The sequence below is a fragment of the Canis aureus genome, chromosome 17 (assembly GCF_053574225.1).
Source record: "Canis aureus isolate CA01 chromosome 17, VMU_Caureus_v.1.0, whole genome shotgun sequence".
Taxonomy (NCBI): Eukaryota; Metazoa; Chordata; class Mammalia; order Carnivora; family Canidae; genus Canis; species Canis aureus.
In genome coordinates this window covers 12,494,795-12,517,672 of record NC_135627.1, presented here as the reverse complement: position 1 = coordinate 12,517,672, position 22,878 = coordinate 12,494,795, and the positions used below count along the sequence as shown (strand labels likewise).

Here is a 22,878-nt window from a genome sequence, read left to right as displayed (position 1 = left end):
CTGAGGGGTGATTCAGAGTACAAAATCCGAACCAGGGAGTGGCAAGAGATGAGGCTAGGTGGGGCGGTGTGGAAAGGATTTAAATAGGCTAGATAGCTATACTCAAAGTTTTCTATGTCAAAAATAGATTAATTAAATGTAGATAATTTTGAGATATGAAAATACATATAGGCATATGTCAACTATCACAATGATTAAGGATTCTATAAGGAAGGTATTACTTGATTTTGAAATGATCTTCTATCCATAAAAGGTACCTTTACAGCAGCCTTTCAGGTATATTTTAAATGGCCCTAGGGCAGCCCAGGTGGCTCAGTGGTTTAGCGCCACCTTCAGCCCAAGGCGTGATCCTGGAGTCCCACATCGGGCTCCTTGCAGAGAGTCTGCTTCTCCCTCTGCCTGTATCTCTGCCTCTCTCTCTCTGTGTCTCTCATGAATAAATAAATAAAATCTTAAAAAAAAAAAGGAAAATCTGTCAAATTGGGTTCAGAAAGATGGACTTCAAGCAGGAAACTCTCCTCCAGAATGGTTGGAAAATGGGAACATTTGATAAAGCAAATAGAGCTTAGTAAATAATTGAAGTAAGTATCGCATTTGATGGTAATCAGGAATTAGGAAATAACACATCACCAACTTTTATATACTACTAGACATTATTTTATCTTTTTTTCTTATTCAGGAGGTAGATCAGTTCATTAGTGTATCAGTTATTATTAAAAAGAAGTGATAATACATACTATAAAAAGCAATGCCTGTATAGACTTTACTCAAAAACAAACTAAGGAGTGCCTGGGTGGCTCAGTCAGTTAAAGTGTTTGGTTTCGGCTCAGGTCATGATCTCATGGGCTGTGGCAGGCTCCATGCTCAGCAAGGAAGTCTGCTGGAGATTCTCTCCTTCTGCACCCCCCCTAAATAAATAAATCTTAAAAAAAAAAAAAACCCAAAACTAAAAATAGCTTCTATAAGAAAAGATAAGCCCTCTCATAAAAGTAGAGTATGGAACACCAAACATGAAAGTGTAATTTAGTAACGTAAATTATCCAACCTAATGTCAATCTATATATACCTAGACATTTAGAGTTGGTACATCAAGTAATAATTCTTTGAACAGAAATAACCAGTAAAAGAAAAAAAGAAAGAACCAGTACTCTCAGATAGTTCAGCTTGAGAGGCTATATGTCAACACAAAATTAGAGTCATAGGAATTATGATGTCATAGTAACTAAACACTGGGGCATATATGAATAATATTCTCAGCAGAAATTCCATGTATTAATTTACTTAGAATTCTCAGCAATCATAGCACCCTGAAAACCAGAGCTAATCCAGACAATGGTCAAATAGTGATGACCTTGAACAGAAAGCTTGATGGTTTTATCACCTTGCTTAAAATTTAAATGCCAAGATATATTTTCTAAATTGCCAATACATGCAAAGAACTATAAGTAATTACTGGTTGGAAAAAAAAAAAAAAAACCTCAATGAACTTTATGCATCTGAAAAGCTTATATATTATGTCATTAGATTGATCTTAAAATGATTCCAGTGCAAGCTCATAAGCCATTGAGACAGCTGTTTAAAATGTAATTAGCCACTTCCATTTTCAAGTGTGCCACAGCAAAGTGACTGAGGTCACAGAGCACCTGTCTGTGGAAACAGTACACTAATGTTGTATATGGGTATGTGTACACACAAAAACGCCTATTGGGGCCTGTTTATGTATAGGGTATTTAAAAATTTATTTAAATGCCAATTTTTCCATCTAGTATTAATTTAATCTAACCTTATGTATGAAGCTAGATGTTGTCCCTACTATCTGTCATTTAGAAATAACATAAACGTGAGACCAGGTTTGGGCAATGGCATACCTTATGGCTTAATTCACACTTCCACCAAATTGTTTCTTGAGATAGAGTTGTGAACCCCTTGCAGCAAGATAATCACTTGCAATGCTTATTGCAAGATATAAATACAGATTCCCAGGCACTACACTCACCCAGTGAAATCTGGGGACTGGCAGAGCAGGAAGACTGGAAATCTATATTTGTAACAAGAATCTATTTCTAATTAAGTACACTAAAATTTGAGGACTATTGGACCAAGTGACGTTTTCTGAGGCAGGCACATCACTTACGTATCCCCCAGCTAGCACATGGCATACAGCTAGTTTATGGAATGAATCAATATATGTCAATATAGAAATTTCCAGGCCATGAAGAACTCAGACAACTTCCAATTCAGACTATAAAGGGCCATAGTTTTGGTATTTCTCCTCCATGGGAAGAAAGCATTGTCAAATGCAGTCTAATGTGCTAGCGCAGGGAGCAGATCACACTCACATTTCTATCTCCAGTACCTAATTCAGTGCCAAGAAAGCTCAGTAAATATTTGCAAAATGAAGCAGGCCAATATGCCCTGGTATGAGCCAAAGGTAGAGCAGTTAGACCAGTTCCATGGGCGAAGTTCACTAGTCACCACTGCAATGACCTGCATGATGACAAAAGTGCCTCCATGGATATCGATTTTGGGGTTACAAGGACATTTTAGCAAGTGGGCAAATAGTGAAGATGAACTGTATTTTCTATTTCCCCTTCCTGAGTCCCTCTTAGCCCATCCTTCCTAGCTCTGTGCTTTGGGAAGTTGATGCACCAGCACTGCTGGCCTGCAGGCTGGGCTCCCTGTCCTCTGGCTCCTGGCTGAGTTCAGTCAATGGAAGGCCCAGTAAAAGCCTGGAGGGCAGGCGGAGAGTGAGGATGGACTGGCTATGCACATGCCCCTCCCTGCCAGGGTAGATAGGGTACAGGCCTGAGCTCTCCCCTACAACCTGTCATGTGCCCCCACCCTGTGGAGTTTCTCTTTCTCCCCTCCCCTAGTCCACAGGGTGAGGTGGTACCCCAGCTGTTGCTAACCTCAAGGGTACTGCAATATTATTTGTTCATTTCCTTTCACTCTATCCAAACTTTTCAAAATAGTCCCTTTGTTAGCCTTTTTTCAATGCCTCAAGTGTGCTGCCTATTTCTACATGGGATCCTGAGGGAGGAATTTCAAAACTTCATGGGCTGTGTGGAACTTTGATGCCACAGGGGACTCAGAATTCTTCAATCTGCACAAGCTCCAAATTGCGTAACAGAATTGTAAACAGGAATGGGATGTTTCTTTTTATCTAATCAAAAGCAACTGGGAGGGAGTCTGCTCTTTAGATCAGAGTCAGGGAAGATGAACCGCAATCAATAAAAATCTATCTGAGGTCTGCTGCTGGGAGAACTATGTGTTCTTATGCAGCTCCACGAAAATCGTGTTAGGAAAGCACAAGGCATTTAAGTACATCTAATAATGCAGATTAAAAGGGCAATGGTTTTTATTAAGCTATGTGCTACACACCTATCCCCATGAGCTTTTCCCAAAACTCCTTCTAGGAAAGAGATGTTCAACTTTTTCTTTTTCTTGAAAACATCCTGATAGCCAAAGCAAAAATGCATGTGGTAATCTGTTTTCCTGACTTTTAGATCATGTTCTTTCAACTCCCAGCTAGTTTCAATCTTGACATGCAGCGGTTGCTCAGGACTTTATAATTCCACCGCGTCATATCCTAATCCTTACAGATCATTGTGTACTATGGACCTTGCTAAACATTTACCAACTTTATGCTTCAAGGACAGGGTGGAAAATCCATTTTCTGGAAATAACTGATAAAGTGACTGCTCTCACATGTTTAGTTATTGCTCAGACTGGGTGCCATTCACAAATTTCCTCAATCAAGTCTGTGCTTGATTTCCTAGGTTGATTCCCTAGCCTGAAGTGATTATTCCAGCCTATTACTTAATCAGATGAGCAAATCTGAGCTTCATTTTATCATCCTACAGGGCAGGTTACTGAGAACTGTTTACTTTCTTTTTTCTTTTTAAGATTTTATTTATTAGAGAGAAAAAGAGAGAGCACGAGCACGTGCACAAGCAGGGGGAGGGGCAGAGGGAGAGGGAGTCGCAGATTCCCCACTCAGCAGGGAGCCCAATGCAGGGGCTCGAACCCAGGACCCTGAGATCATGACCTGAGCTGAAGGCAAATGCTTAACCAACCGAGCTACCCAGGGCCCCGAGAACTGTTTACTTTCAAATCTTTAGTTGTTCTTGGCATCATTGCTTTCCTTATCAAATTCTAAACAAAATGCTGTAGTCCAGAGGTCTTTGTAGACACAAGGGGGCACAGCGGTTTTTGCAAGGAGACAGTTTGAGCCTCCTCTCAAAGAAAAACCCAGTCAAATGCGCCTTGGAAGGAGGAGTTTAATGCAAGCCTATTGCCTCAGTGAGAGGTTTCACACTTCAGGGCAAAAACTGAAAAGTACCATCTGCCCTGGCGTTACAAGGTAGAGACACAGCTGAACTGTTAATGCCATGCAATAACTGCCTTTTTTTTCTCCTCTGAGATACCTAGAAAAATTTATCTCCTGGTTAAAATTATTTTAATATTTCTTTTTTTTACTTTGATATTTCAATGTGAAATGCACTCAATATATTATCCTCCTTTCTCATGTTTACTTTTTAATTTACAGGGTCATATGAGACTAGACAATTTATGACAGTGGTTCTTAAACTATGGGGGCTTAAGACCCCTTTTATCATTAAAATTATTGAGAATTCCTTAAAAATTACTGAGAACTTTTATGTATATGAGTGTTATCTCTCAATATTCATAATATTAGGAATGGAAACTGGAAAATGCTAATTTATTTTTAAATTTTTAAAATTATTATTTTTAAAGATTTTTTTATTTATTCGTGAGAGACACAGAGAGAGAGGCAGAGACATAGGCAGAGGGAAGGGCAGGCTCCCCACAGAGAGCCCGATGTGGGACTCGATCCCAGAACTCTGGGAACACGACCTGAGCCAAAGGCAGATGTTAAGCCACCCAGGAGTCCCCCTAAAAGATTTATTAATTTAAGTAAGATAATAATAAACCTATTACATGTTAATGAAACATTTTCTCAAAAAAAAAAATTAGGGAAGAGAGTAGCACCGTTTTACATTTTTGTAACTCTCTTTAATGACTGACATCATAGGAGAAACCTGGATTCTCATATCTACTTCTGTATTCAATCTGTTCAATATGCTGTTTTGGATGATGTATACCAAGAAAGTCCAGCCCTGCACATTCAGTTGGAAAAGGAGGGACCTCAAAGACTTCCTGAAAGGGTCTCGGGGACCCCAAATCTTCCTGGACCACATTTTGAGAACTGATTCTTTGACTGGTTAGTGTCGTGAAGATGTTTGTCTGTAGCCCTACTTATGGGCAAAAACATGTCTAGAAGTCATAACATTAATTGTAGGACCTCCACATCATAAAAACATGTAGAACAGAAGCAGAAGATAGTTACTTCTCTCTGTTCTTTCTCTCCACATGAAGAAACAGACAATTTATTTTTCTTTATTTAAAAGACAGGCAGGATCGACATGCTTTCCCTTGACTATTCCATTCTGCCCTGAGCTAAGGGGAGGCAGGCACACATGGAAAACCCTTCTGGCAGACAGTTGACTGAAGAGGAAATTCAGTGGACAGAGGCAGAAAACTCACATTTGTTCAAATTCCTAGCTTTACTTTAAAATTTTCCAGTTCCAGATAAATGGCTGTAAGGTAATCCTGTTTTGACCAGAAAGTTGCAGAAACTGCCACCGTGATCTAACGTGGAAGCTTCTGACCTCTATCGGGGGCAGGATGAGGTATTCTTCTTCACCAATGGTGAGAGGAATCTGGGATAAAGCCTGCAAGTAGAGGCAGGGGCCCGGGGCTGCTCTGGCCCTAAGCCCAGGCTGGCTTCTCATGGCTTTGTGTGTCTGCAGACCCAGGAGAGAGGTCAGTGTGGGGGACACTGATTTAAAAGTCTGAGTGGCTGGTTAGCTCAGTTGGTTCGAGTGTGATGCTAATAAAAGTCAGATCAAAATAGCAATAAAACCCTATTTTAGCTGGAGAAATTAATTGCTGGAAAGAATGAGAAACCTTATGGTCAAAATACTAGACTTTTTCCCACATGCGTTTGAGCTCTTAGCCTCACTTTCCTCCCAACTAGCTCCTCAAACTCTCTTTCCAGAGCAAAGGAGGAATTCCTAGAAAAGGGAATGGCAGAGCTTTTGCTGCTCTGTTTCAGCCGTCTGGAGCATTCGTTTAGTCAGGGGGAAGTGGGTAGCTGGCAGCTGCTGAGAGAAAACCATCATGTGATGTGCTGGCAGAGCACGGCCGCCTCGGAGATACTCACGAACTGAAGACCCACGCCAGCCGAGGCGCTCACCTCGTTGAAATGGACATCCTGCATTCCGACATCTTCCATCATGGAGGCCTCCTCGTCTATGTTTGGGGTGATCACCCTGAATGCTGTGCATCCTTGTCTAAACATGCCTACAAGTGACACAGCAGGGGAGAGAGTAGATCAGTAACCCTAAGTGAACGGGCCTCGAGGGTTCTTCCTGCCCCCAAGTTTCTGTGTTGAAGGAAGCCACCGACTCTGAAATCTTTTAGGTCTCGGGCCACCCTTCTCACAGGGAGCCACTGTGTGTTTTCTTCATTTGCTTCCTCATATCAAGCCTTCCCTCCCTCAATTCTTCCTTCATCCTTTGAATTCTTTACCCACCTTTATTAAAATATACATAATCTTTAAATGAACTATAAATAAACTGAACAGGTATTGGATCCAAATTAATAATCTTAAAACAACAACAATAATTTGACTTTCTATGATAACCCCATGCTCAGATACTGAGAAAGATAAAGCCAAAGCCAATCAAAGAGAAATGTGACTCAAACAGAACTGTTGCCTTCAAGCTGTCACCTTCCCTACTATGGCTGAGGGTAACTCATAACTCAGATGAGAACTTGCTCTTCTCCTTCATAAAGCAGCCTACCAACATGTAACTCAACAGTTGCAGCCATGAGCTGAGAGGCCATTTTAGCTGGTTCCATGTCTACTGCCTGAGGGGTAAGGACAGGCCTTCTGTCTTCCCCACAATCAAAGAGCAGGACCACCAACAGCATGAATACGTCAGGGGCCTGAGCACTCTGATTCTCTCAGGAAAATGGTATAAGGTTGGAGCTGGGATCAAGAACCGAGATAAGGATAAACTGCAAAGCCATAATGACTCTTTCACACTCATCTTGGAGGCCCTGGGGGAAAAGTCATAGGTCAGTTGGAGGATGTCAGCTGGGCAAAAATGATCAAGTACAGAACGACTTGAAACGTATTGCTACTCTATTTTGAGATCACTATTTATAATAAAATAAAACTCAAAACTTGAATGGACACCTCCCATATTTTGGGAAAAAGAGGAGCACAGAGTATTTTGAAATCATGTCTTGAAAGAGTAGATTGTGGAGTCAGAGATTTTTCTGCTACATGATGGTGGAGGTTTCCAAGCCTTGAGACAAAAGATATCCCCCTTGACAAGTATTAATCTAGGAGCTTAAGGATATGATTTTGTTTTTCTGTTAACATACAAAAAACCAAAATCAGAGAAGCCAACCACCCAGGTTTCTGGCTAGAGAGTACATTTAAATATACACCTCAGCTCCAACAGAGTAATTGTAGGAGTGGCCCAAGCGCTCCCCCCCTTGCAAAGGAACAGACCGCCATGGAATAAGAGAGGAAAATAAGGAAAGGAAGGAGGGAGCCAAATCTATCCATGCAGAGTCGCGAGGGAGAATCCCCACACCTCTAAGTGTCAGGTGGATGGGGCCGCTGGGGCACTGGGGGCTGGACCCACCCTCAGGCTCACCTCCCCGGCGCCTCCTCTGGCAGGTGCTGTGGCTGTAGGGGAAGAGGGGCAGCTCCGGACGGAGGGCTATGTCTGCTTCTAAACACGAGGAAATGTATTACCTGACAAAAAGTCTCAACAGGAAATCATGCTAGTAGCAAGAGAATATGGAAACCTTTCCTTTCTCTCTCCTTTGGGTTCTGATGTATGACAAGCCTAGACTCCAATTAAATTCCATCTCAAAGAGCCAGCTGTACCAGAAATACAGAAATTCCCCGGTCCTAGCATCTGATTTTCTATCATCATTTCTGACTTTGGAAATGTATTTCTTGTTAGCCAGATCTAGGACTGCTGTACTCCAGGACACAGGCACACATGATCAGCTTTCCTAAAAACCTCAGTGTTTTTTATTTCCAAATGGAAATGAGCAACTGGTATTTAACCAAAAGAACCCATGAAAGAATTCATGGCCTGCTCATCTGGGAACAAACATATAATGCACAAAAGAGCAGCACTCACACACTCCTGCCCTCTCCTTCCCTGGGGAGGCAAGGTTTCTGGTCGGCAAGGCTGCCTACTCACATAATAAAGCCAACTGGGCTGTGGTTCTAAAAAAAAAATGCTGATACTCTCCCATTAAAGCTGCCATTTGATTGATAAACAGTTCCAGTGGGAACTGTCTTTAGGGAAAATAAATCTTGTCTCAGCTCAAGATTGGCCAGTCAAGGACACCCAGATGCAAAGCTCATTAAGTAGTTTTTGCAAGATAGAGTCGTTAGTTAAAGGTCATACAATAACACGTCATCTAGTTTTCTTTTTGATATTGGCACCTCTGCTGTGCTTACCAAGCCAAGCAAATGTCTTACCAGTGAATAAAACCAAGAACACCTGCATGCACACAAATCCAAAATGCCCCCACTTCCAAGTCTTTCTGAATGGTTCTCACTTGTCTTTTCTGCTTTGTACAGTTTTATATTCATTTCACAAAACACAGAAATCATTCCTACCTTTCCGTGTGAGATACTCTGCCACCAGGGCTGTGACATGGACATAACACATCGCTGCCTACAATAAAAGACATATGCTTCAGGATCACCATGTATAGAGTGCAGCTGAAAAAAAAACTGCAAATCGAGATGAATGGTAGTAAATTTGCTAAGGCTCATTCCTGTTTAGAATGACTGAATTTTAATATAAAAGATTAAAAAAGCATTTGTTCTTACTCTGTTGAAGATTTCTGCATCGTTTCTCTGAAGGTAAAAAGAACCATTTGAAGAAAAGGCATGTGTCTTCCTAGATTCTGAGAGAATTGCTCAGATTTCAGCAAATAGTTTTCTCTCAACTTAAAAAAAGATGTAGTGTAATTATGGAATTATAATCTAAAATTATAGCTTAATGTTAGATAACATTAAAAACACCTTAAAATGAAAGAAAAAAATAAAAATAATTGATTTTTTTTAACAAAGTTCCACAGTGTTATAAAAAATATAAAATAGCTGTTGGAAAAGACCCTGACTCTGATGCCTGAGCACCTGGTTCTTGTCAGAATGACAGAAAAATTACTACTAGTAGTAATATGTGATTCACTTTTATTATGGCTAATAATAAGTAGTTAGGCTAATATGTAGTTTAGATTAAATTTATGGTGAAACTTCTTGATTAATCAATACGTAAAAATCGTGACATAAACTTTTCAGATATAGAAAATGATTTTACTAAGTCAGGCAATTACAGAAGTTTAAGAGTAAAATCATGCTTCTTTGGTAATACTGTTGATCATACCTAAATGCTTTCAGCACAAATCAGAAACAGTTTTCAGAGGAACACAGAACCTGCCGTACATACAGCCTACTGCTTTCCTTAACATCACCCCATTACTGATGATGTCACGAGGCATTGAGGGGTTAGAAAGGGGCTCAATGTTACAGACTCAGTAAGCGTTGATGTGAGATCCAGTCTGTCTCCAGGGCCCACACACCCAACTTCCTGCCACCACCCTGTCTACTTCTAAAAACATGTGGCAGCTCTGAACACGGGTAGTGCTCTGATGCCTACCACTTCCACAGATGCCAATTGTTTTCTCCAAAAGGAAAAAGCAATGTCTTACCATTACTTTAATGACAGGAAAAGTTAAATTTCATCATAGAAGAGCTGAATTTTAGAACTATACAGAGTTTAGATGCAGAAACTGAGTGCACTTGGATTAGCAGATGTTTATGTGAACGTGGATGCTTTCTAAGAGCTGGCCAACCATGTACTCCTGTGACAGAAATGTTCCCTTACAGTGTTGTAAACTATGGAGATAATTAGAAGATACGAAGCAACCCTGAGCCTAACACCATTTAAGTATTGCTTCTTTTGATTACCGGGAAATTTTTCTTAAAATTGGCTTTTTTCAGTGAATGAGACATAGTTTTCCCAAAAACCCAGATCCATGGGCTTGTAGGATTACCTCAGAGAGATCCCCATTTTTGACATGGATCCTGGCCATACTGTCCAGCCACGTCTTCCTGAGCTCGGGAGTGCTGGCGTAGGACTTAGCCAGACTATACTGGAGGTCCACCAGCATCTCTGGGTCATTCTCATGCTCCTTCATCTGGGCGGTGGCCATCAGAACAGTGCGGATCCTTTTGGTCAAGTCTTTCACATCCGAGGAGAATGTAGTATGCTAAAACAAGGGTGGAAGAAGGACACATGGCTTTCAGTGGTCTTCTGCCTGTCAGCACACATGCTAGATGATGAGGTAGTCCTGGGGGCCACCCACCTTGATGAGCCTGTCACTGTTGGCACAGTTGTTGATGATGGACAAGGACTGCTGGAATCTGGTTCCCCCGATCCCAACAACATCTGCTATCAGCTGGCTGACGGAAATAATGACCTTAGGGACACACAAAAATGAGAACAAATCATTTCACTTTCAAAGGACTCCCCAGCCTTGGCTCCTGCCTTCAGTTAGGATGCGCACGAGTACAGGGCAAAGTTTTGACTGCACAGATCATTCCTATGTAGGAAACAATGTCTGAGTCATCTTTTTCCCCTTCCAAGAATCATTCCAGAAAGTGATTTTGCTATCCTTAAGTATTTTGTTTGCATAGCAAGATGCTCATCAGGAGAGTGTAGAGGCATGAGAATCAAATAAGCCCGTATCACTTGGACAGTTATTTACTTTCTTTAATAAAGGAGGGAGACCTTATCGTTTATCTCCTTGCTTAACTGTTTGAATGTATATACACTAAATATTCAATAAATGGACTGTCCTTTGCATTTGTTATTAAAACATACACATTCTAACAATGTAACAGGCAGGGGGGGAATCTGTCTTTTTTTAATTTTTATTTATTTATGATAGTCACAGAAAGAAAGAGAGAGAGGCAGAGACATAGGCAGAGGGAGAAGCAGGCTCCATGCACCAGGAGCCTGATGTGGGATTCAATCCCGGGTCTCCAGGATCGCGCCCTGGGCCAAAGGCAGGCGCTAAACTGCTGGGCCACCCAGGGATCCCGGGGCGGCGGGGGGGGGGGGGGGGGATCTGTCTTTATTGGGGTCTGTGAAGTGCTCTGCCTTTACCCAGATACTCAAGCTAAAACATGGATTCTATCTTTATTCCGTCCTTTTCCTTCACATCCGCAGGTACAATTAATCACTAAGTACCATCAACTCAATCTCCCCTTCCTCTAACCTTACCATACCTGGTCCAAGACATCATCCTCTCTGGCCTGGATTTGACCATGGTTTCCCCAAAGTCTCCCCAGCTAAGGCCTTGACTCCCCTGATTCATTCTTAGCATGAGTCTAGGTGATCCCTCCAAATATGCAATGATGTCTTTACTTCACTATAAGCATTTTCTCTGGTTTCCTGGACAGGTCCTTTTCCTCCTGCATCCGTCACCTGGAACATGCTCACCCTCTAGACCTGCTAACCCATATTCATTCTTCACATCTTCCTAGAAGCCTCCCTGCCCCACCCAGATATCCACCCCTCTTCCTTGGTGCACCCAAGTTCCTCTATTACAGCACTGAGGACAGTGTAGTGAGAAGAGCCTCGGGGTTTGTCTGTCTTCCAGTGGACTATACGTTCCATGAAGGCCAGGAGAGGATTCTGTTTTGTTCATGCTTGTATCCATGAATCTTAGCATATAGTTTGCTAATAATAAGTATTTGTTTTAAAATGGAATAAGAAATGGAAAAGGCACTCCTAAATGAGTTTATAGAAAAAGAAAGTCTATGAAAATATGAAAGATTTCTTATACCTTGCATGGTTCCCAGAGCAGAGCATTTCGGACATTTTAACTCTGGAGAGATGGCAGGTGTGTCAGTAGATGGAAGGCAGATAAGAACCACTTTAGACTTTCTGTGTTTTACCTAAGATGTTTGCTATTAGGCACCCTCACACGATTTCTTATCATGATTCAGTGGAATTTCAGTCAGTCCAATATTGAATCCATATCTGAATGTCAATTTACCAACAGAAATGCACTTTGGGCCTAAATCTCACAATATGGAGAATGAAATAAACCTAACCAGTAAATGGGACTGTCCAATTTTCCATCTCAAGGCCAGATCTTGCCCTATGTACACTGAGGTAAACCAGTATATGTCACACAAGTCTTCCTGCTGAGACAGAACCCCACAGAACACACCTGTGCCAGAAAGTGAAACTACGCTCACCTGCAAGTGTGTCCGGACAAAGGACTTCTTCCCAGTGTAGTCAAAATTGTTCCTCATGAGGAAGTATAGCAGCTGGGAGGCCTCGGTTCTGATGGAGCTCAGCTTTGAGTTGCAGCACTTGAGGATCTCATAGCACAGAGCCGCACACATGTCTGCCCTCCCTTCGTAGAACGTCGAGGGAAACTAGGTGAACAGCAGTAGCAAGAGCCACATGGAGATCAGTGCTCCCTTCAACTCCAGGTAGAAAGCAGATAAGCATGGTCATCAACATGACTTCCCCTGAGGAAGCAGCTTACCTTATAAATGAATGACCTTAAGGCAGTGAAGACATTTTTTAAAGCTGTTTCTGACTGATGTTTTTGAAGAAAACACAGGTAGACGTCAAATACTTTTTTCATGAGAGGATTATGTCCATGGTCAGCCAGGAGTTGGTTCTTCAAACACACAAGGACAGCTTGGTTAGTGAGGCACACCAGACACCCCCACAGGGCTGCATACAATTTTCAGACTCAAAGGTTAAATGCCCCAGGTACTAAGACAACTTATAATTTAAACAAACTCTGCCATGAGTCTCTAGGAAAGTGCAGAGTCCTCAGGTAGTACAAATAAGCCTGTAACTAAATTTGTGCTTAGGAATGTTTTTTTTTCTTTTTTTCTTCTTCTTTTTTTTAAAGATGCTATTTATTTTATTTGAGAGAGAGAGAGAGCGAGAAGCAAGCCCAAGTCGGGGAGAGGGACAAGCAGACTCCACGCTGAGCACAGAGCCCAACGCAGGGCTCGGTCTCATAACCCCAAGATCATGACCTGAGCTGAAATCAAGAATTGGATGCTTAACTGACTGAGCCACCCAGGCGCCTCTTGCTTTTTTCTATTAAGGGAGGGACTGACTAATCATAAAACTTCCTAGCAAACCGTAACATGTATTGAAGGACAAGTGTTCTTCAGTACTGACTTGGCTTCTATTTATTTACTTAGTTTTACTGTATACCAGCAACCAATACCGAGGTGATCTTTGTGATATCTTAATTCTAAAAGAGAGGTGCCATTACAAGTGTCAGCTGATTAACAGGCTGGAAAAAATACTGAAGTGAGGTCCTCTAAAAGCAAGTTTGTGGGGCGCCTGGTGCCTTAGTCGGTTAAGTGCCTACCTGCGTTTAAGAATTCCATTTAGAGAAGAGCTGTTTCAGTTGCAAAGGCTTAAGGTGACCTAATTCCATGTGTCCTTGCAGACCACAAACTCCCTAGAAGAACCCAATTATCCCAGTGCTCTTCACCGTCACATACTGACTCTCACCATGCAGCTCAAATTGAGAAAAGGCATAATGTGGAATTGCTAAAAATACATTCTCAGGTTAAATTTATAAATACATTAAAAAAGATTATCAACTACTGAAAGGCCAGCATGGACTTGGGATTGTGTTCATCACAGACACTGTATAACAGCCAGAGAAGAACCTTATTTTTCTGCACTCAACTACCTTGGTTTACAAAATAAGAGAACATATGTGAAAGTGCCCAGCACAGGATCAGCATCTCATAAGTGCTTGGTAATATTCTCCTCTTTTCTTTTTTCTTTCTTTCTTTTTTTTTTTTTTGTAAGATTTTATTTATTTGATAGAGAGAGAGAGAGCACAAGCAGGGGGAATAGCAGGCAGAGGAAGAGGGAGAGGGAGAAGCAGGCTTTCTGCTGAGCAGAGAACCTGATGTGGGGCTCAATCCCAGGGCCCTGGGATCATGACCTGAGCTGAAAGCAGATGCTTAACCAACTGAGCCACCCAGGCACCCCTCTCCTCTTTTTTCTATATGGGACCGTTCAACTACTTTAATGTCACTCAGCTTATCTTTTCTTTCTTTGTCCCTCCGCTGCTACCACCTCCCCACAATGCTTGGCTTAGTGGTTGGAGAACAAAAGCTTTGGCAGGCCAGGTGTGCAGTGATCTTGGGCAGATTTCCTAACTTAGCTCAGCCTCAATCTCCTCATCTGTAAAATGGAGGATAAGAAGATCCACTACTCCAGGCTGTTGGGAAGATTAATGCTTGAGGCACAGAAGGCACCCAACAAATACCAGGGCTTAAATCTCTTCAAACATTTTCTCTCATTAAGAATGTGTTTTCTTGCCTATCTTTGGCAACTTACTTGATGTGCTCAATTAAGAGACTGAGTAAACAAATGGGGCTATCTTTATGGAAGGTGATTTTTCTCGACTTATGTCAGCTAATTCAATGTAATAATTTAATTTTTCTGATAATATACTCCAAATGATGCCGCGGCTGAGTAAATTATTTGTAGAGGAAAATCCCAGTGGCTGGTGTGCTGGTGGACCTCATGAACCTGTGAATCTAGGCCAGGTAAGCCTGCAGCATGGCATGACATCCATCAATGCTGTAACATTTGCCAATCTTCCCACTTTTTAATGGGGGCACTGAGCTTTAAATGCTTTTGCACACAGGCAGATAAAATTTTGGCAGAGATCACCTCAGCACTAAAGCTCAATCTTCTCCCTAATTCCTGAGACCTTTTATTATAGGGCCAGGAAGGCACGAACATAGGGTGGATGTTTTCAGGTATTTCATATCAATCCATTATACAGCAGACATACTTGCCACATTCTAGTTAAGGGAATCGGGGTTTCCAGATGTCAAGCCAACCCACCTGAGGCTTAGAATCTGGCTCATGGTAGAGCTAGGATCTAACGTCTGGCCTATATCCACAAAGTGGCAGGTCCTTTCAAAGGTCATCTTACTTTAAATTTACAACAGCCCTTACCACAGGAGGCAGATGCTATTTCTTCTAATGTTCCAAATGAGAAATCTTAGGTCTGGAGACACAAAGTAATTTTCCCAAAGACATTCAGACAATAAATGTTACAATCAGGGACCATTAGGTGCTGTTTCTCTCCCAAGAGTCAGACAAAACCACACTGGAGATCTGGAAACCTCGATGAACACTCTTCTTTAATATGAGGCAAGCATTTCTAAGGAGGCTGAGAACCATAGGGTGAGCAGTAAAAAATTGTTACTATTCTCTTGGACCCACCAGACTATACCCATGGGGTATGTGCCCTTACCCCTGGCCAGTGTTCCAGGCTCCACCTGCTGTGTAGCAGCAGGGTTTCCTGCACACAGACATGACTGAGTCTGTCTGTGCTGTTTCGGACTTACAGATTCTCAGCAGTGACACAGGTATACATGGCAAATATTCACATTAAGAATGTCATTGCCTATTTGTATAACATTTCTAAACCAAAACACCCAAAGAAAATGGAAAGAGGTTCCAAACGTGGTTCTGTTTCGGCAGAGTGCTGTTTCGGACTTACAGATTCTCAGCAGTGACACAGGTATACATGGCAAATATTCACATTAAGAATGTCATTGCCTATTTGTATAACATTTCTAAACCAAAAACACCCAAAGAAAATGGAAAGAGGTTCCAAACGTGGTTCTGGTAGAGTACTGGTTCTCCAGCCATGGCGTTCAGGTTTCACCCTCAGACTTTCTGATTTAGCCAGTCCGGGTCAGGACCTGGGAATCTGCACTTCTAACAAGGTCCCAGGGTCTGCAGCTGCTGCTAGCCAGGGGACCACACTCTGAAAGGCACGAGAGTGGAGGCTCCATGGAAAGAGACCCTGCTCTTTCCGCATACCCCATACTTATTGGATTAGGGTCTGTATTTCCTCATCTCTCAACTGGGCTCTTAGTAATGACATTGCCTGGGGACATGAATGGCATGGCTGCTAAGAAGAATAAAGGTATAGTATAATAAAGTGACATGATATCAGGGTACTATTTGTATCCTAATAAAGAAATGTGCCTTGTGAGAAGCAGAAATAAATAAAGCAGAAAATGACTTTGGCTATCTTTTCCAAATATCCTTGGAAACACACTGTTTCAATAGTCATAGCTTATTAACACTAATTCAATTTTCCCCTTCCTCGCTGGAAATGGAAGCAATCATTTAACAAGACTGGGAAGTGTTAGGTTCCCTAAATCAAGTGAGTGGCTTACATGACCATCTCCACCTATCTGAATATTACTTGCTAAAACCTAAAAATAAAAGACCAAAGCAAGTTTTTATTTTCTATCCTTGAAATGCTTCTATCACTGAAGTTACTAACAGACTTTTTTAAATTGCAAGAGGTCAATGTGTCTGTACTTATTACTCTTCTATATATAAATATCTAATTTTAACTGCTGCTACAATTGGATATTCTCAAAGATAGGAGGGGCAGAAATCTCTGATTAGGTTCCCACATTTATCATCCTTGAGGGCACAGCAAACCATGTTCCCCAGGCAAATGTTTTCTTCAGGCCAAGAGTTAACCACCTCCAGGGACTGTTCCCATCATTTGCAAGCGTGCAGCACACGCTGAGCAGCTAAACTTTTATTTTATTTCAGGGAATTCAAGTCATTAACCATGGAAAAGTTTCATTAAGGGATGTCAGGGATTTATGGTTTCTTTACCAGGGCAAAAACAGTTGCTGCAACAAGAAATACAACATAGGAAGTTCTTGCTGGTTCAACTAAACAAGCAGAATGAATTTAAGAGGTAAAGTACTGACCATGACCAGCTGTTCCATACGAACCTTAAATGCCAGTGTAAATAGAGAGAGTGTGTCCAGAGCTGTGAGGCACACCTCAGTAGCAATGTTGGCTTCCAGCAGCGACTGATGGAGAACATCTGCGTCCGAGTGGCCATAGCCTGCATGAATTACAACAGAAGGTTACGGCCCAGTGACTGCAGACAGATTGGCTGGCGGCATTGTATAGTCACAGTCAACTTTTGATTATTTATGGAAGGCTTCTTCTGGGGCTTTGTTTCCCTTTTTCACTGGTGTATGTGGAAGAGGGGTAGGTAATTAATAATGTGTCCATTTGTTTAGAGCTCTTTTTCAATTCTGGAAGGGAAAGAGTAACAGCAAACATTTATTATGTGCTTGCTATGTGCCAGCCATGATTCTATGAACTTTAAATGTATTAGCTCATTTAATCCCAAAACAGCCCTGTGAAGTAGGTACATTATTAAGCCCTTTTTGCAGATAAGGAAACAGAGGCACAGAAGGGCTAAACAGCTTGTCTTAGGTCATACAGTTGATAAATAGTGGAGCCAGGAAGGCACCTGGATGGGAGCCAATTAATTGAGCCACTTAGCTGAGCTGTTAGGATGGGAGGAGTGGTGAAGGAGGGGGGTATTTCCAAAGCTTCCTGCACAGACAGAGATGGCAGCAGAGCACAGAGGTTAAGAAAATGAGCTGATGGTCAGGCTCCTGGTCCCTAAATGCAGCTCAGCCACTTGCTAGCTATGTGACCTGGGGCAAGTTATTTGACCTCTTTATGCCTCAGTTCCCTAATCTGTAGAATGGGGGTAGTAATAGTATCCACCTCAAAGGGTTGTGGTGAGCATTAACTTTGTTAAGATTTGTGAAGTTCTTAGAATAGTGCCTGGCACATGGTGAATGGCCATGTGAGTGTTAAATCGATAACATAAAGATCTCTATTATCATCCAGAACGATGAATGATAATCAAGAGTTGACTGTACTGCTGATAGTATCCTACTTGCTTTATCAAAAAGCATGAAAGCCAGTATATATCTGAAAGAAAAGTTTAAGAAAAGGAAAGGATTTGAAGAATCATAATTTAAATATGAACTGATATCTTCTATATATGGCTGTAAAAATCAATTTAGTATTGACATAAATGTAGCTTTATATACAATCTGAGATATTAAATTATGAAATGATATGCATTAGCAGAAATACATATAGGGATGCAGAGATGTTACAGTACTTATCTAGATGACAAAGAAAGATGGCAATAAAATAAAACATCATATAATGTCCTACTCCAAGGAGCAAAAATAAATCAACACTTACTATGTAGTTGTATGTAATTTTCTTTATACTCCAGAGAGGAGGACATTTTGTATATAGATCAGGAAAATGAAGTGCAGAAAACCTAGAGAATTTTCTTGAGGCCAGGAATAGGAAAAAACCCAGAAACTACACTCCAAATTCCTTATCCAGAATCACTGTATAACAATACCTATTATTAGGATAAAATAACTAGCATGATGTTACTTCTATTTTGATAAACATCAGAGTTACAAAATGATTTTTAAAAGACTCAAAGAAAAAAAAAGAAAAAATAAAAGACTCAAAGATTTTTCAAGCTACCAAGTTGTTTTTAAAATAGGCTAAAAATACCATAATGTGTTTTCATGTGATGCTGCTTTGCTTTTAGGAGGGTGGTTCTGAAGCTCCATGTGTTTGAGGATTGTATGGTTTTCACACTGCAACAGAGTTGACTGTCCTTAGTGGAGCTACATGACACAGCGGCGCCATGCTAGTTCTGAATTTTTATTTTTGCTTTTTTGGTAAGAAGTCTCCCAGAGAAAGAAAGATGGATGTATTTTGGTACTAATTTTATGGCACTGCCTTTGTAAGCCAGGGCATCACCTCATTTGGCGTGGTTTGTCTGGTCAGATAGAGACGGTGAAAGAGGAAAACAGATTGTTAATTACTGCTAAAGTGATCACAAACTAGGGCAAGAGGGGGGAAAATACACCACCTTTTATTAGACCAACCAAGATTATCACAGGTCCAAAAGACCCTTTGAGGGCTGCTGGAGTTTTATAGTCTGGGTTAAATCATATAAGGAACTTGCTTTGGTGATCATTTTAATATTTTTCTTGCCAAAGAATTGATGTTTTCTTTTTTCTAGGTAACTTCTCGACAAAGTATATGTAGGCATGATAATTATAGATGGAGCTGCCTACACACGGAAGAATTTCTACAGCACTGACTTTTAGCTGAAGATCTAGACCTATTCAGGACTGGAATTTGGCAATGTGTTGTTTTTCAAACACAGAATCAATGGCCATGCTAATTAAGTTTTTATGTAATTATGTATACATGTATGGAAACATGACAATGAAAAAATTTCTCTAGGCTCTTAAGCCACCATGAGGTTTGACACAGTCTACCTAATCTCTTTGAGGGTAATAGTCAGATTTACACAGAAATCTGTCCGCCTGTGTCTGAATGACCTAAGAATAAAAGAAATGATCCTTTTAAGCCACAATTGGTTATAGTTTTGCTTTTCCTTAAACTCCTATCTCAAAAAAATCAGCCACATTCCCGAGCTAGTGTTATTAAAAAGTCCTTAAAAATAAATGGCAGGGGATGCCTGGGTGGCTCAGTGGTTGAATGTCTGCCTTTGGCCCAGAGTGTGATCCTGCAGTCATGGGATCGAGTCCCACATGGGGCTCCCTGCATGGAGCCGGCTTCTCCCTCTGCCTGTGTCTCTGCCTCTCTCTCTGTGTCTCTCATGAATAAACAAATAAAATCTTTTTAAAAAAATAATAAATGACAGCACGGAGAGGTTGTCTTAAGTGGTAGAGAACTGCATGGACAGTTCTCCTACGGAAACTGCTTGACTCAATGCCTAGAACTAAGTTGTGCACAAGTGCACAAGTGACCATTTAGTCAATGGTCACCATAATACAGGCCAACCCAAAAAGGGGTCTTAAGAGAAAAAGCAGTTTCTTAAAGTACTGGTCAGCAACTTTTTGAAGCTAATTAAGCAGCTTCTCAGTGGGGCAAGTAAGGAATGCTCTCCTACCTGTTGTCTGGCTTTTCTTTCCTATCATACCAGTGAGAAACATGAATTATCATGCAAATGAATTTAATATATTCCTAGGGGAATATATAACTGCAAAATAAATGCAAAGTGTTATTTTATATGTTGTGCACATGTATCACTTACTTGCAAACATGTCTCACTTAGCTTCCTTCCCACAGCGTGGTTTATGTAAAATATTCTACAGGTAGCTATCACTTTCAGTTTGCTATTTTACACAAATAGTTTCTGTTGATAAACAACAGGATGTGCTTTACAATAAAAATGTTGATGCTTTAATGTTGTAAATATTTACTTTTCATGTACCTGGGCAATGACCCAAATGTAATGAACCTCTATCTTCTTCTTCCTTTTTTAAAAAAATTTTATTTATTTATTTGAGAGCAAGATATGCAGAGAGAGCACAGAGGGAGAGGGAGATGGAGAAGCAGACTCCTGCTGAGCAGAGAGCCAGATGTGGGGCTCGATCCCAGGACCCTGAGATCATGTTCTGAGCTGAAGGCAGACACTTAACCAACTGAGCCACCCAGGTACCCTGAACCTCTATCTCTGAGTATTTTTGAAATACTTAAGACTATTTGGCTACAGTGGGACTCACCATTTTCATCATTTCTTATCAAAATCCAAGAGTAAAGATACATGCCATGATTACATGTAAGGTACATATGGTGTTTTATCCCACATTCTACACGGATGTACTAAAGGGGACATGAGAACAGCCTTCACTGGATTAAATTTCTGGCGGTCCTCTGCTGCCCCCACCTGGTCAAGCTGAGGCCTGACAAGGTCTTTCCTACTCAGAAAAAAAAAAAAAGACAAAAAAGGCAGGTGGTGTATGTTGGGGGGGGCACTCTTTTTTATTCTTCTCTAAAATAAATTTTAGACTCTGGCACTCTGCAAATCTCTCACATACTGGATTTACATCATTATTGGTTGGCCCAACAGAAGGTATTGCATTCATTGTTAAAGAGGAATCTTTTAAAAAGACATACATGGCTACAAATCCCCCATAAAATACCTAGGTAACAAGTGTAAACAAATCATGTATGTATATATACATATACATGCTCACACACATACACATGTATACATACAGTATGTGTTGCCTTCTCTGTGGCTTCTGGATGAACTGAAGTTTGGAGCTCAAAAAGCTAACAGAAGGAAAAGCTGAAACCACCCAGATACATCATCAGATCTAGAGATGTTAAATGGAGACTGAGTTCTAGGAGAAGCAGCAAGGACTGTGAGACACCAGAACTGATTTGGGATAAGCAGGGATTGTAGGAATGCAGGAGAAGCCTAAAAGAAAAGGCTACACACTGTTTATTGGGAAGATGGAAGGAGAAGCACGGAATGGGGATGGTGTCACTGAAAAGCGGCTGAAGCAGAAATGGCAGAATGAAAAAGGAGAGGCAGGAAGGACGGGCTCCCTGTGGGTAGCAGGAAGAGAGAATGGGAATCGATCACGTTAGCAATATGGTGCTTGGCTGCAAAACACTGCCAGCTGTCTCTCCTCCAATTCAAGCCACCATCGCAAAATCTGTTTGCAGTGGGAGGAGCTGGTGTTTATCTTAGTGGATTGAGGTTACATATTCATGTGTTGATCATTCATTTTACTTTTGCTTTCTGCATTTCATAAATGATTATCTTTGGAGCTGGGGACTTGATCTGCTGAAATTTTTTAAGTGCTTTAAATTTTAAATATTGATTTCAACTGATAGTGAGACAATATGGATGTAATGTGCAAGATATACATATAAGATAGGTCTGTTATAACAGACCTGTGTTATAAACTATATGGGCAAAGGCAGTGTTAGCAAGCCTGCAGAAGTGAGAATTCAATTTCTGTTCGCTAAACAGGACATGAAAACTAAGAATAGCAAAAGTCCTTTTTTGTTTCGACTCCTTGTCTGCAGAGCTAGAAAAAGCCTTAGCAGACAAGATGTGGAAAAATCAAATACTGTCACCTGAGATGTGTCATGAACGTACATTCTAGAGGTGAGTAGAGGACTCAGAACTAGTTCTCGTATGCTACCGATTTCAGCGTGTGGCAGGCAAATATAGTACTGATCTAATTCAGCTTAGAATTTTATATAGAGAGTCTATATCCATTACATTTAACTTTGTTGGGGTGGAAGAGTGGGTAGCTGCCTTATTTCAATTCCTCGGCCTTCTGACTCTGAACTATGATAATTCTAAAGCACCAGGAATATTGTCTTTACTCTTAGCCTATACAGAGAAAGAGGTATGAAGACCACAGTAAGTAGAATTCTTATGATTAGAAATGGTGAGAAGATATTAATAACTATGCATCAAAGGCATTGCTTGGAGCGAGGATAGCTATCTACATAAAACAATAACTAGCTATGCTATGTTCGGAGAAAAGATGAAACAGTTCAGAGAACACATCACTAACAGAAATGGTATTTATTATAAATTATGGCATTAGTTTTAAAATGCTACATGGTTGATGTCTTTTAGGTTTTCTGCTTTGAGAAACCCTCAAGGAGATGAGACATGTAAGTTTCTAGAAACAGTACATGATGCCATGTCCCCTCTGATGATGTGAAGAAAGTAAATTAAAAACACGCTCCCACTTTTTGGTAGAACCTCTATCGTGAAGTTAGAAAGCCCCAAAGTTAGGAAGGCAAGATGAACAAGAAGGTCTCGGTTTGCAAGTGAAGCGGCCTTGTAAGCAGACTTCAACCTGATTAAATCTTACCATTGTCTACAGAAATTCCAAGCACACTTGATATCTTTCTCACACTGAAAACACAGAAAAAGTCACTTTGTTATTGGCTTTTCCGCACCCTCACAAATTGATTCACGGGCTTTATG

The 22,878-nt window shown here is 40.9% G+C and overlaps 1 protein-coding gene across 31 annotated transcripts in view; it reads right to left on the bottom strand.

The window, feature by feature from the left end:
• The window catches only part of DOCK9 (dedicator of cytokinesis 9), a 279,512-nt gene that overhangs the window by 25,406 nt on the left and 231,228 nt on the right, over positions 1 to 22,878 (bottom strand). For 9 of the 31 annotated variants that reach the window (XM_077855103.1, XM_077855109.1, XM_077855101.1 and 6 more), the window contains 8 exons: positions 16,988 to 17,103; positions 12,700 to 12,837; positions 12,404 to 12,586; positions 10,501 to 10,614; positions 10,189 to 10,404; positions 8,744 to 8,801; positions 7,758 to 7,835; positions 6,248 to 6,387 (listed from right to left, as the gene is read on the bottom strand). In XM_077855103.1, coding sequence (XP_077711229.1) covers positions 6,248 to 6,387; positions 7,758 to 7,835; positions 8,744 to 8,801; positions 10,189 to 10,404; positions 10,501 to 10,614; positions 12,404 to 12,586; positions 12,700 to 12,837; positions 16,988 to 17,103 — 1,043 coding nt within the window. Of the gene's footprint in view, positions 1 to 6,247; positions 6,388 to 7,757; positions 7,836 to 8,743; positions 8,802 to 10,188; positions 10,405 to 10,500; positions 10,615 to 12,403; positions 12,587 to 12,699; positions 12,838 to 16,987; positions 17,104 to 22,762; positions 22,807 to 22,878 lie in introns of all 31 variants that reach the window. The other 22 variants (XM_077855120.1, XM_077855102.1, XM_077855107.1 and 19 more) reach the window with 5 other exon arrangements.